Source organism: Macaca nemestrina, chromosome 6 (genome assembly GCF_043159975.1).
Source record: "Macaca nemestrina isolate mMacNem1 chromosome 6, mMacNem.hap1, whole genome shotgun sequence".
Lineage (NCBI taxonomy): Eukaryota > Metazoa > Chordata > Mammalia > Primates > Cercopithecidae > Macaca > Macaca nemestrina.
The window spans coordinates 7,495,407-7,508,094 of NC_092130.1; the positions used below are offsets into that span (position 1 = coordinate 7,495,407).

Genomic DNA, 12,688 nt, shown 5'->3' on the forward strand with positions numbered 1-12,688 from the left:
TCACCTCACTGTGACTCAGATGGCTTCCCCATCTGTAAAATGGGCAGGCCAATGCCAACTTCATCCCCAGAGATGGTCCAACTAGCCAGCGGTGAGAGGATTCCTGTGAACTATGGAAATGCAGGAATTTCCCTGGCAGGAGCGCTAAAAAGGAGGTGCCATACAGAGGAAGAACAGCTGGAAGCAATTTTAAAGAGGGCCAACCTTAAATGGGAAAAATGGGAACAACTTTGTGTTCCTCGATGAGGATGGAGAAGTAAATGAGGACCCATCCATAGAAGGGAACGTGCTGGAGCCATTCAAAATGACCCTCACGGTCCACAGGACACGGGAAATGCCAATGGTAAAATGTGAAGTTTAGAGAAAACACAAGCAGGTCCCCATTTCACTCAGCAGTTCCAATGTTGGCAGCCTGTCCTCTAGATACACAGTGTGTGTCCAGATGTCTGTGCAAAGCTGCTCAGGCAACCTCATTTGAAATTGTGGCAATCGGAAGCAATTCAACTGTTTGTCACCGGAGCCAGTGGAACAGCCCTCTTTCCCAGTGCTGTGCAGCAGGCAGGTACAAAAACTTGGCTAAATGCAGGTGCATGGAGCAGGCTCAGAGCAGATCAGTGGCTGAGTTACTAGCACTGGGACCTCGAGCAGGTTACTTAACCTCTGTGCCCCAGTTTCCTCTTCTATCACAGGCTTGTTGTGAGGGTTAAAGAAAAGTAAAACAGGACTGGGCACAGTGGCTCACGTCTGTAATCCCAGCACTTTGGGAGGCCAAGGTGGGAGGATCACTTGAAGCCAGCAGTTCAAGACCAGCCTGGCCAGCATGGCGAAACCCCATCTCCACTAAAAACACAAAAAATTAGCTGGGCATGGTGGTGGGTGCCTATAATCCCAGCTACTCTGGAGGCTGAGGCAGGACAATCACTTGAACCCAGGGGCCGGGGGTTGTAGTGAGCTGAGATCGTGCCACTGCACTCCAGCCTGGGCGACAGAGAAAAACTCTATCTCAAAAAAAAAAAAAAGAAAAGAAAAGTAAAACAGCACTTACTATGTGCTAGACTCTCTTCTAAGTGCCTTTTATGTAAGAACATACCATCTTGGCCGGGCGCAGTGGCTCACGCCTGTAATCCCAGCACTTTGGGGGGCCGAGGCGGGTGGATCACAAGGTCAGAAGTTTGAGACCAACCTGGCCAACATAGTGAAACCCCATCTCTACTAAAAACACAAAAAATTAGTCAGGCATGGTGGCGGGCGCCTGTAATCCCAGCTACTGAGGAGGCTGAGGCAGGAGAACCCGGGAGGTGGAGGTTGCAGTGAGCTGAGATCACGCCATCGCACTCTAGCTCCGGCAACAGTGCGAGACTCTGTCTCAAAACAAACAAACAAACAAACAAACGAAACACCATTTAAACACCCCTGTGGGGAAGACAGTATTATCAGTCCCATTTTACACCTAGGGAAACTGAGGCACAGATACCTCACAGCTAGGAAACATCAGAGCTTGGAATGAAATCCAGGTGGATTTGTTTCTGAGCCCACACCCTTCAGCCATTCTGCTAAGACACCTCAAATCCCAATGCATTTAATATAGCCAAAGGATGCAGGGCAGGGCCTGGCCTGGAAGAACAGAATAAATGGCAGCTGTTATTATTTTACTCATATTATGAGTAATATGAGAACAGCTCCAAGACACTAGCTAGAAAAAAAAACCCCAGAAACTCCAGAAGGTTCTCACATGGTAGGGTCCCAATTAATTATGTAAACAACAACAACAAAAATAACAACAAAAACCCAAACCCAATATGTGTTCACAGACACACACACATGTAGGGGTGGGGAATAGGGACCCCACCTTCTAGCAGAGGTGTCCTTTGGGGAAGATGGCATACTGGGACAAGAAGGGAGACAGGGGAGGGGTACTTTTGCTTTTTAAAAAACATATTATTTTTGTATTTTTGAATGTATGTCTATTTTAAGATTAACATGTATTCTTCTATTAGTTGTATAATGAAGAATATTATTTTTAAAAGCAGGATATGAGATCATACATGCAGCACGATCTCAGCTATGCTGAGAAACACAGAGAGGAAGGCCAGCTGGACAGAACGATGTGAAAATGCCACTGACACCGCTGTCAGGTAGCAGAATTACGGGTGATCTCTTTTGCTTCCCTGTGTTTTCGAGAAGTATAATGATGAGCATGCATTTTTTCCTACAATAAAAATGTGATGTTCTTTTAAAGAAAAGCCAGAATGCTGGGCTCTAGCAGGGGTGAGGGGCTTGGGGGTTCAGGTTATAGCCCACAGATCCAGCAGGGCATGGCAGGGCACGGGGTAGAGGTTGCCTGGCCCCTCCTGGAACCACATCTCTTCCCTTTCCTACCCCACTGGTCCCAGTCCTCTGGTCTAAGAATTTCCTTGTTCCAGAGATACAGTCACTCCTGAATGAGAACCTGCCAGATGAATTATTTTTCTAAGTGAAAGAAAAAAAAAATAACAAAAAATAAGACCGACCTATTTCGACAGGTTCCCTGGCTTGGGGCCCAGCGAGGATTCAAAATTGTGACGTAAATCTCACCCAAAGCAATGACAAGGCTGAGACTCTCCCTATCTCTGGCCGGAGGTGCACCCAGTGTTCTCTCAGCTGTGTCCTTTAACAGGAAGAGGGGGTGGGCAGAGAAGGGCCTGCAGCAGGCTCCGTGCCAGGCTGGGAGGAGGGACGGCTGGAACCCCAGTCCAGGAGAGGGCGCCCAGTCTACTCTCGGACGAGTCTGGGGACCATGCATTAGATTCTCTCAAGAACCTCAGACAACAGACATTACTAAGCCCATTTTGCAGATGAGGAACCTGAGGCTCAGAGAGTCACCTTAGCCAAGATCACAGTTTTAGCCAGCAAAGGAGCCAGGATCTGACTCCAAATCAGACTTCAAATGAGTTTTGTTTTGTAGAAGTAATTCACTCTGGGCCAGGCACGGTGGCTCATGCCTGTAATCCTAGCACTTTGGGAGGCTGAGGTGGGTGGATCACCTGAGGTCAGGGGTTCAAGACCAGCCTGGCCAACATGATGAAACTCCATCTCTACTAAAAATACAAAAATTAGCTTGGCATGGTGGTGCGCACCTGTAATCCCAGCTACTCGGGAGGCTGAGGCAGAAGAATTGCTTGAACCTGGGAGGCAGAGGATGCAGTGAGCTGAGATCACGCCACTGCACTCCAGCCTGGGTGACAGGAGTGAAACTCCGTCTCAAAAAAAAAAAAAGATTTCATTCTTTTGGTTAAAATAGGTGTGAAGTCAAAAAAGGAATCTCCCAGCCCTCCCCTGTCGCAGGTGCTCTAGAGCCCTGTCCCGCACTCTCATGGATGGTGGACCAATCCGGCTTCTATAGGTGTCGGCCGCCAACGACTCAGAGCTGCACTCTTCTCCAGATGAATGCTCTTGGCTGACCAGAGGTCTTCTTGCTTGAGATGCTTGGGAGGTGATATGACCCCTGCCACACACATCACTCTGCAGCCATTACCCAATGACATGGATAATAACAGCCTGGTCCCATTGCTACTGGGTGTGACGAATGCTATGGTGTCATTCACACCCCCCAGCATCCTGTGAGATCAGGCTGAGTTTGGACTTCAGCTGAACACACATCTTTGCTTATCCTCTTACACTGCCCTATCCTGCATCTCTCACTCCCTTACAGCTTCCTCCCTCAACAAGTCACTTCCATGAGACTCAGGCTCTGCTGCGAAGCTGTAACATGACCCTAAGAGACTCCCTGCCTCGCTGCACCCACACAGCTGCTCTCCAGAGGTAACCCCCATGAGTAGTGTCTTGTGTTTTTTATGTCAGAAAACCTCCAAGTGCATGCATACTCATTATATTCTCCTCCAAAAAAGAGTGGGGAGAACCATGTGTTGGCTTGGCTTGTCCTGGAGATCTTGCCACTTCTGCACACATGCATTTGCCCTGAGGAGGTGTCCTGCTGGAGGGAGGGACTGTGTGGAGTACTCACACTCGCAGTGCAGATTGGGTAAACTGATGTTCAGACTGACGTCGATCTTGCCCCCGCTGTCCTTGTCTGGGTCATCGACGTAGAGCTCGTTCACACTAGGGGAGAGACAAGTATAGGAACCTTTGTTGAGATGGGGACGAAGATCTCAGCTGCAGGGGACAGCCAGGGATCACTTCACTTGGCGACCACAACTTAGATAACCCAGACTCCATCTGGGCAGAGCCTGCACTTCCTGTGCCCTCAGGCATGGGTCTAGGTTGCACTCTTCAAATGCAGCCTTACCTCTCAAGAGGGGAGGGCTGGACCAGGCGCGGTGGCTCACGCCTGTTATCCCAGCACTTTGGGAGGCCAAGGTGGGAGGATCACCCGAGGTCAGGAGTTCAAGACCAGCCTGACCAACATGGCGAAACCTCGTCTCTACTAAAAATACAAAATTAGCTGGGCGTGGTGGTGCATGCCTGAAATCCCAGCTACTTGGAAGGCTGAGTATCATGAACCCAGGAGGCTGAGGTTGCAGTGAGTGGAGACTGCGCCACTGCACTCCAGCCTGGGCAGTAAGAGTGAAACTCTATCTCAAAAAAAAAATAAAATAAAATAAAGAGAGGAGGGCTGGGGATAGCATAGTGGTAAGAGCATATCTTTCAGAGTCAGACAGATTCAAGTTCAAATCCTGGTTCTGGTACTTGCTATGCTCACCTCTGTGAACCCACCTGTTAAGTAGGGATAACACCACCCACTACAAATAAGGTGGTTCGAACACTAAAATGAGAAATAGGGGTCTTATGAGGGATCAGGGCCTGGCGCCAACAGGCACAGAGGACCTTACCGCCTCCTCTCTTGAGGTCCCCTCCCCCCAGCTGGGAAGCCAGGAATTCCCTCATGCTCATCCCTAGGGGCAGAACCGGTTCTGAGAAGCAACTGGATGGCTGTATTAATTTCCTGTGGCTGCTGTAACAAATTATCACAAAGTGAACGGCCTAAACCAACAGGCATTCATTGTCTTACGCTTTCGGAGGTCAGAAGTCTAAGACGGGCTGTGTTCCTGGGAGAATGCGTTTTCTCACCTTTTTCAGCTTCTAGGTGCTGCTTAGGCTTGTGGCCCCTCCTCCCAATTCCAAAGCCAGCAGCTTCCCCCCTCTCTGACCTCTACCTTTTTTTTTTTTTTTCCTTTTTCTGAGACAGAGTCTCGCTCTGTTACCCAGGCTGCAGTGCAGTGGCACGATCTCGGCTCACTGCAACCTCCACCTCCCAGGTTCAAGCGATTCTTCTGCCTCAGCCTCCCGAGTAGCTGTGACTATAGGCGCGCGCCACCACTCCAGCTAATTTTTGTATTTTTAGTAGAGACGGGGTTTCACCATATTGGCCAGGCTAGTCTCGAACTCCTGACCTCGTGATCCACTGCTCCGCACTTCCCCACCCCACAACCCTCCCAAAGTGCTTCATCTGGCCCACCTGGCTAACCCAGGATCCTCTCCCCATCTCGAGATCCTTAATGTAATCACATTTGCAAAGTTTCTTTTGAATACAAGGTAACACGGCCACATGCATCAGGATCAGGGACCTAGACATCACTGGGGGCAGGGAGTCATTATTCTGTTGACCGCATGGGCCAAAGTTAGGGGCAGGTGGCTCCACAGACAGCCATGTCACCTTGCTGTCAGCAGCACAGTGTTGGCATCTGTTAGCAATCCAAATTTGCTCAACAAATACTTTTTGAGGCCGGGCGCGGTGGCTCAAGCCTGTAATCCCAGCACTTTGGGAGGCCGAGACGGGCGGATCACGAGGTCGGGAGATCGAGACCATCCTGGCTAACACGGTGAAACCCCGTCTCTACTAAAAAGTACAAAAAACTAGCCGGGCGAGGTGGCGGGCGCCTGTAGTCCCAGCTACTCGGGAGGCTGAGGCAGGAGAATGGTGTGAACCTGGGAGGCGGAGCTTGCAGTGAGCTGAGATGCGGCCACTGCACTCCAGCCTGGGCGACAGAGTGAGACTCCGTCTCAAAAAAAAAAAAAAAAAAAAACAAAACTTTTTGAGTACCTACTACCTGTCAGGAGCCAGAAACAGCAATGAATCAGACAGACGCTGTCTCTACCCTTATCAAGCTTATAGACACAAGAACCAGACATCACTCAGCTCCTAAATAAATATGCTGCCACTCCCAGCGCTGATTACTGCTTTGACAGAAAGCTGCAGGGGGCTGTAAGAGGGACTACAGGGCCACTGACCTTTGGGGAGAAGGGGCTGGGAAGACTTCTTTGAGGTGTGACTGAGGTCTGGGGGATGTGTAGGCATCATCCTGGCAGCATGTGCAAAGGCCTGGAGGTTGGGGAGGGCACAGTGGGTTTGGGGAACTGAATGAAGGTCACCATGGTTGTAGTGTAAGGAGGCTGCATGAGGCCTTTAGACTTTTTTTTTTTTTTGACAGAGTCTCGCTCTGTCCCTCAGGCTGGAGTACAGTGGCATGGTCTCGGCTCACTGCAACCTCCGCCTTCCGGGTTCAAGCGATTCTCCTCCCTCAGCCTCCCAAGTAGCTGGGACTACTGGCTCGCGCCACCACGCCTGGCTAATTTTTGTATTTTTAGTAGAGGTGGGGTTTCACCAGGTTGGCCAGGCTGGTCTTGAACTCCTGACCTCAGATGATCTACCTGCCTCGACCTCCCAAAGTGCTGGGATTACAGGCATGAGGCACCATGCCCGGCCGAGGCCTTTAGGCTTGATAGGAGCACAGCCACGGAGTCAGGCTTGCACTCTCCTGGGCTCCCTCTGGCTGCTGCGAGCAAGACCCACTGGAGGGGCTGCTGTGAAGGAGGGAGACCAGGCGGGGGATGGCGGCGCCTTGGACGGGGTGGGATGGGAATGGAGAGGAGGAGGGCTGCAGGAACCCACCTAGAGCAGGCGGGACTTGCTGATGGATGGGACTGGGGCAGAGGGAGGTGAGGTGAGCGGGGAATGCAGACACACTGCTGCGTTTCTTCCTGGACCCATTCTTTGGGCTGAGAGCCTCTAGAAGAGGAGCAGGACAAGCAGGAGGGAGAGGGACTGAGAGATAGAGGCTGTGCCGAGCCCAGGTGTCTTGGAGGCATCCCGGAGTAGCTGCTGGGATGTCTGATGGCCGCATCTGATTCCCAATAACGCCCCCCACCCAGAGGAAACCAAATCTAAAGGCCTGGCCGGGGGGAGGGGGCAGCTGAAGGGGGCAGTGCTTCAGGTGGCTGGGCTGTGGTTAAACATTTATTAGGCCCCTTGGGTCCCGTCCCTCGGCTGTAAAATAAAAGAGAACTGCTCTATCTAAGCAATGAAGACTCCAAGAGAGCTTTGTAAATGGCCACATCTTAGGGAAAGAATGAGTAGGACCAAAGCAAAGGAATTTCGTTTTTACTAAGACCACATCTTTGCACCCCTAGCACCTGGTGTGATGCTGTTCACAAGGAACAGTGGGCTCTGAAAGACGCCTAGGACCTGTTTCTCTGTGGGGCCCACAAGGATATTCCCAGAGACAAGTGTGCAACAGATGGGCCCCCACTCGTTAAGTTAGGAGGCTGACTACACGCATTCACGCTGTCCCGTGTGCACCTGTGAAATGCCCTGAGCCGCATCTTAAAACCAGGAAACAGGCTCGGAGAGGGTGTGTCCCATCCCCAGGGTCACATGCTAGCAAGTAGCTGAGCTAGAATCTCAACCCGGGCTTTCCACAGCTCAGGCTGCCTCCCAGCCCTCTCCTCAGCATCAGGGTCAAGGAAGAAAATGAAGGAGGGCCCTGGTCCTGGGAAGCCTTAGGATGGGAGAGGGGAGACACGGGCCTGCGCTTGACCTTGCTTGTACTGTTGGCTCCAATCAGAGGCCACCAAGAACGAAGAAGCTGGAGGGAGAGGGGCAAACAGGAGCCCAGGAGGCTATAAGAGACAGGAATAGCTGGATTTCCTAGGCCAACTAAGAATTCCTAAGCCTAGCTGCGGAAGGTGGTTGCACCCACCTTTAAACACGGGGCTTGTAACTCAGCTCACAGCTGACCAATCAGGTAGTAAAGGGAGCTCACTAAAATACCAATTAGGCTAAAAGCAGAAGGTAAAGAAACAGCCAAATCATCTATCGCCTGAGAACACAGGGGGAGGGACAATGACCGGGATATAAACCCAGGCATTCGAGCCGAATCGGGCAACCCCCTTTGAGTCCCCTTCCTTTGTACGGGAGCCCTGTTTTCACTCTATTAAATCCTGCAACTGCACACTCTTCTGGTCCATGTTTGTTCCAGCTCGAGCTGAGCTTTAGCTCGCAGTCCACCACTGCTGATCGCAGCCGTCACAGACCCGCCGCTGACTTCTCCCCCTCTGGATCCAGCAGGGTGTCTGCTGCGCTTCTAATCCAGCGAGGCGCCCATTGCCGCTCCCGACCGGGCTAGAGGCTTGCCGTTGTTCCTGCATGGCTAAGTGCCCGGGTTCATCCTAACTGAGCTGAACACTGGTCGCTGGGTTCTACAGTTGTCTTTCCTGATCCACGGCTTCCAATAGAGCTATAACACTCACCGCATGGCCCAAGGTTCCATTCCTTGGAATCCGTGAGGCCAAGAACCCCAGATCTAAGAACAAAGACCCGCCGGTAACAGGCCCCAGGAGGATCCGCCTCCCTACAGCCAAATGCTCTGCCCTGGCCTTCAGCACCCAATTTCTACCCCAGCTGTAATTTGCAACTCTGGAGAGCTGCTGAGTAATGAAATTGCTGGGTGATTAACACACAGTCAACTAAGGAGAGCCTCGGCTTCCCTTCCCAGCCAGGAAGCCGCCTGGGACTCTTCCTTGAAGCAACTCACCTTTCCCACCTGGCGAGGCTGGGCCTCCACACAGCACTGAGGGATTGTGGGATGATGTCATCCACTGGCAACCCTCTGGAGGTGACCTCAGCCAAGAGCAAAGTGAATCCCAGGTGTGGTGCCAAGGTGAGCTCACCCACAAGGCCCCAGGAAGCCTCTCCCAGGCGTGGGTCCCTGTCTTCCTAACCAGAATAAGCACAGAACAGGCTCCGCAGGACTAGAGGGCCACCCAGAACAAGGGGGCAGCGGTGCTGGGCAGGGACGGCCTGCAGCACTCTGGCCAGGCTGGTTATGTAAGGCTAGAACTGGCTGCTCCCAGGCTCCTTCCTGGAGGGCCCCCAGGCTGTGGGATAAACACAGTTCAATCACCTGGGCTGCCTGATGAGGTCAATAAAGCCGCCTTCGTGTCCAAGGCAAATGTTCCCAGGCTGCTGGCTTCCTGCCACCCCAGCCAGCGCCACAAGCTCGCCCACAGCCACCCCATGGCAAGGGCCTGCCAAGGCTAACTAACTTCATTGGCTAGGGCTGAACTGATTTTAAAAGGCCAACGGGCTGCCAGAAATCAACCCACCTGGAAGAAAAGGAAATGTTTTTTGTGGATTCATTGTGGTTTGAGGACTTCCATGGGCCTGACTCCCCTGTCACCAGTGTGGGCAGTGGGAAGGCCAATGGAGGCAGTGGCAGACAGGTGTGGGCTCACCTCCTGGCTCTGCCACTTAGAAGCTGGGAGACCCAGGACACACTGCTTCACCTCTCCCAGCCTCAGTTTCCTCATCTGTAAAACTGGAAAAGCTTTCAATCAGTTTGAAAATAGGCAAAATTAATCTATGGCAACGGAAGTCAGAATAACAGTGGTGGGGGCTCTGACTGGGAGGGGCTCAAGGGACCCTTCTTTGGTGATAGAATGTATTATGTCTTCATCTGAGTGATGGTTACACGTGTAAACACAGGTGAAAATTCATTAGGCCTCTACCTTAAGATTTGTGCACTTTGTTGTATGTAAGTTACAAACACCTCACTAAAATAAGAAAATAAGAAAGGAAAGGAAGGAGGGAGAGAGGTAAGGAGAGAGAAAGAGGAAAATAAGGATAAAGATTCCATCTACTTCACAGGCTGCTGGAGGACTGCCAGGTCAAGCTGTTGGCTGCCCCAGGGCAGGAGAATGAGTGAGTGAATGAGTGTGTGTTAGTGTGAGTCAGTGAGTGTGCATGTGTGAGACTCAGCTCTCTCTCGAGGGCTGATTCCAGACCCTTCTTGGTAAAGAAAATACAGCATCGCGAGGGAAGCCCAGGCTACCAGGGTTCAAATCCTGGCTCTGCCACCTCTTGGCTGATTGACTTGGGCAAGGGGCTTCCCGTCCATCAGTTTCCCCAGATGTAAAATGGGGACAATCATAGTATCTATGCCATGGGGTTGCTGAGAAGATCAAATGAGAACAAGTGCAATGCTAAGTGTGGTCTTAGTAAACAGTAAGTGCTCAATAAATGTCTACTGTTTTATCATTATTATTAATATTGATGCTCAATGAGTTGATCTAGTGTTTAATAAGGGTACTGTTCTCCCTTCACATCGACAAAACCAGGCTCAGAGGAGCACAGATGGCTGGCCAAAATCACAGGACCAGGAGGAGGCAGAGGCAGGATCCCAGCCCAAGGACAGGGGGCCCAGAGCCCATGCTCTTTCCAAGGCATTGCACTGCCTGGATGGGATGGGAATCGGTGAAAAACTGAGGGGCCGGTGGCCCTCAAGTGGACTTGTGATACAGGCATCCTAGTCCTTTTTCATAATCTTCAGGTGTGCCCCCCCTCCCCACCGTGGCCCAGGGTACAGGAGTGCTTAGGGGTCCAGTTGCGTCTGTCCCACAAGCCTCCCCCACCCCCATCAACACCCCCAGGACGGGGGCTCCACGAGCCTCAGCACAGAGTTTGTGCTCACAAACTTCGGTGGAATGAGCCTGAGTGGAGGAGGAAGTCCTCAGCAGAACTCGCAGGACGCAGGCAAGGCGCGCGCTGGTGGAGCCGTCAGGAGCACATTCCAGGTGGGGGACGCCAGATGGCATCAGGGAGTCAGGCCCAGCGTGGCGAGTGCGTGGGAGGGTGGGGTGCGGGTGGGCAGTGGCCTTGTAGGGAGAGGTACGCAAGGGCCCGGGGAGGTGTGGGTGGGGGGAGTGTAAATGGAATGTGGTGGAGGGCCTTGAAATTCTAGTCTGAGGCATGAGTTCGATGACATCTATACAAAACAATTTTATTTGCTTTTAGAAGAGCCCTTAAATAGTTCAGATTCCTGCCAGAAGTATCTGACCTCCATGCTTCAAAATTTGATCAAATGGAAACTTAGGCGGCAGTGAGGCCCGCCGCAAGGGCTTGGGGTGGGGTGGAGGGAGGGACGGAGATTCTGCAAGCACGCGCTCCGGAACCTTGAGTTTCAAATCCTGACTCGTCCAGGTGGAAGTATGTGCATCTAGCACCCACCACGCGGACGTCTAAAATACATCCCTTGGCAGCCAACCACCGGGTTCTGCCCACCCTTGCTCCAAAGCCAAAGTCCCAGCACCCTCAGCCCCTCTGACTTGGGTCATCCCCCAGCTCCCAGCAGGGCTTTGGCCTCTGGGTGGCCCCACACCAAACCCATCTTCACAAGAGGTGAGCTGCCCGAGACGTAAACCCGTCACTCCACACTCAGACGCCCTCAGGCCTCCTACTGCTAAGAGCTATGTCCTTCATGCTCCTTAATGGGACGCCTGGGGCCCTCTACACAGCCTGGCTCACAACCCAGGCTCAAGGCAGGCAACCTGAAGACTTCCAGCTCCTCCTCCTGGTTAAGCTGCTGCTCCCCACTCCCGGCCTCCTATGGGGAGCCTGTGAGAACATGATTCCAGGTGACCTCCAAGTTCCCACCTCCCAGGCTTCCATCTGCCTGTTTGGCCACTTCACCCTAGAAGCGTGCATGCAAGTCCTCCAGTCAACTATTCTAACCAAAAAGCAGTGGCTCCCATGAGCCTGGGGCCCTGAAATGCTCGGGGCAGGGAAGTGGGGTAAAACAGAGGAGAGGTGCTGAGTCTGGGCTTTAGCAGCACAGACCTGGGTTTGACTACAGTTTCACCACTTACTGCTTCATGTGGTTTTGGCCGCCTGGTGCCTCAGTTTCCCCAGGTGTAACATGGAGTGAACAGTAGTAGTTACCTTGAGGGGTCCTGCGATGATCAAGGAGATGACCATCATGAAGTGCTGACCTGCTGGGCACAGTATGCACGCCTATAATCCCAGCACCTCATGAGGTTAACAATTATTAAGAGCAGTCAGAGACTGGGCAGTCAGAGGCTGGAACATTCTGTGGCCAGGTTGCCTGAGGAGGGGCCTGCTCCCTGGAAACACAGAGTTTCAGAACACTCTGTGGAGCCTCTTTCCCAGGGATAATTACTGGCCTGTCCAAAGCCAGGTTGGAGCCCAACCACCCAAACAAATGTGCCTCCCGCTCCCCCGCAACCAGGCCCAGGCCAGAATAAGTGTCTTATGTCACTGATAACCACAGGCTGGGGCTGGAGCCATGTTGATCCAACCAACGGTGACCTCATTTCCTTAAGTTACAATCTCACAGTGACAGGAGGGGGCACTGACCTCACTGTAGCCACAAACCTGCCACAGAGGGCCAGCCACTCAGAAAAAGAGAACTGTGACCTTCGGTTCTTCCCAAACCTGCAGGGCTTCCTGGGGTCACAAGCTTCTGACAACTGGAAGACCCCAAAGATGCGATGCTTTCTCCTCTCGATTGCTTAGTAAGTCCTAGGGCTCACCCTGCGGAGGCCCTTCGGGCAATTCCTGCACCTTGGTAAGGAGGCAGCAGGGAGGGAAGGGGGCATTGGGGTCACTGTACCTTCA

The 12,688-nt window shown here is 52.3% G+C and overlaps 1 protein-coding gene across 4 annotated transcripts in view; it reads right to left on the reverse strand.

Annotated features, from left to right (window-relative positions):
- The window catches only part of LOC105480882 (endoplasmic reticulum-golgi intermediate compartment 1), a 121,573-nt gene that overhangs the window by 39,079 nt on the left and 69,806 nt on the right, over positions 1-12,688 (reverse strand). For all 4 annotated transcript variants that reach the window (XM_011740082.2, XM_011740076.3, XM_011740077.2 and 1 more), the window contains exon 4: positions 4,004-4,098. In XM_011740082.2, coding sequence (XP_011738384.1) covers positions 4,004-4,098 — 95 coding nt within the window. The remainder of the gene's footprint in view (positions 1-4,003; positions 4,099-12,688) is intronic.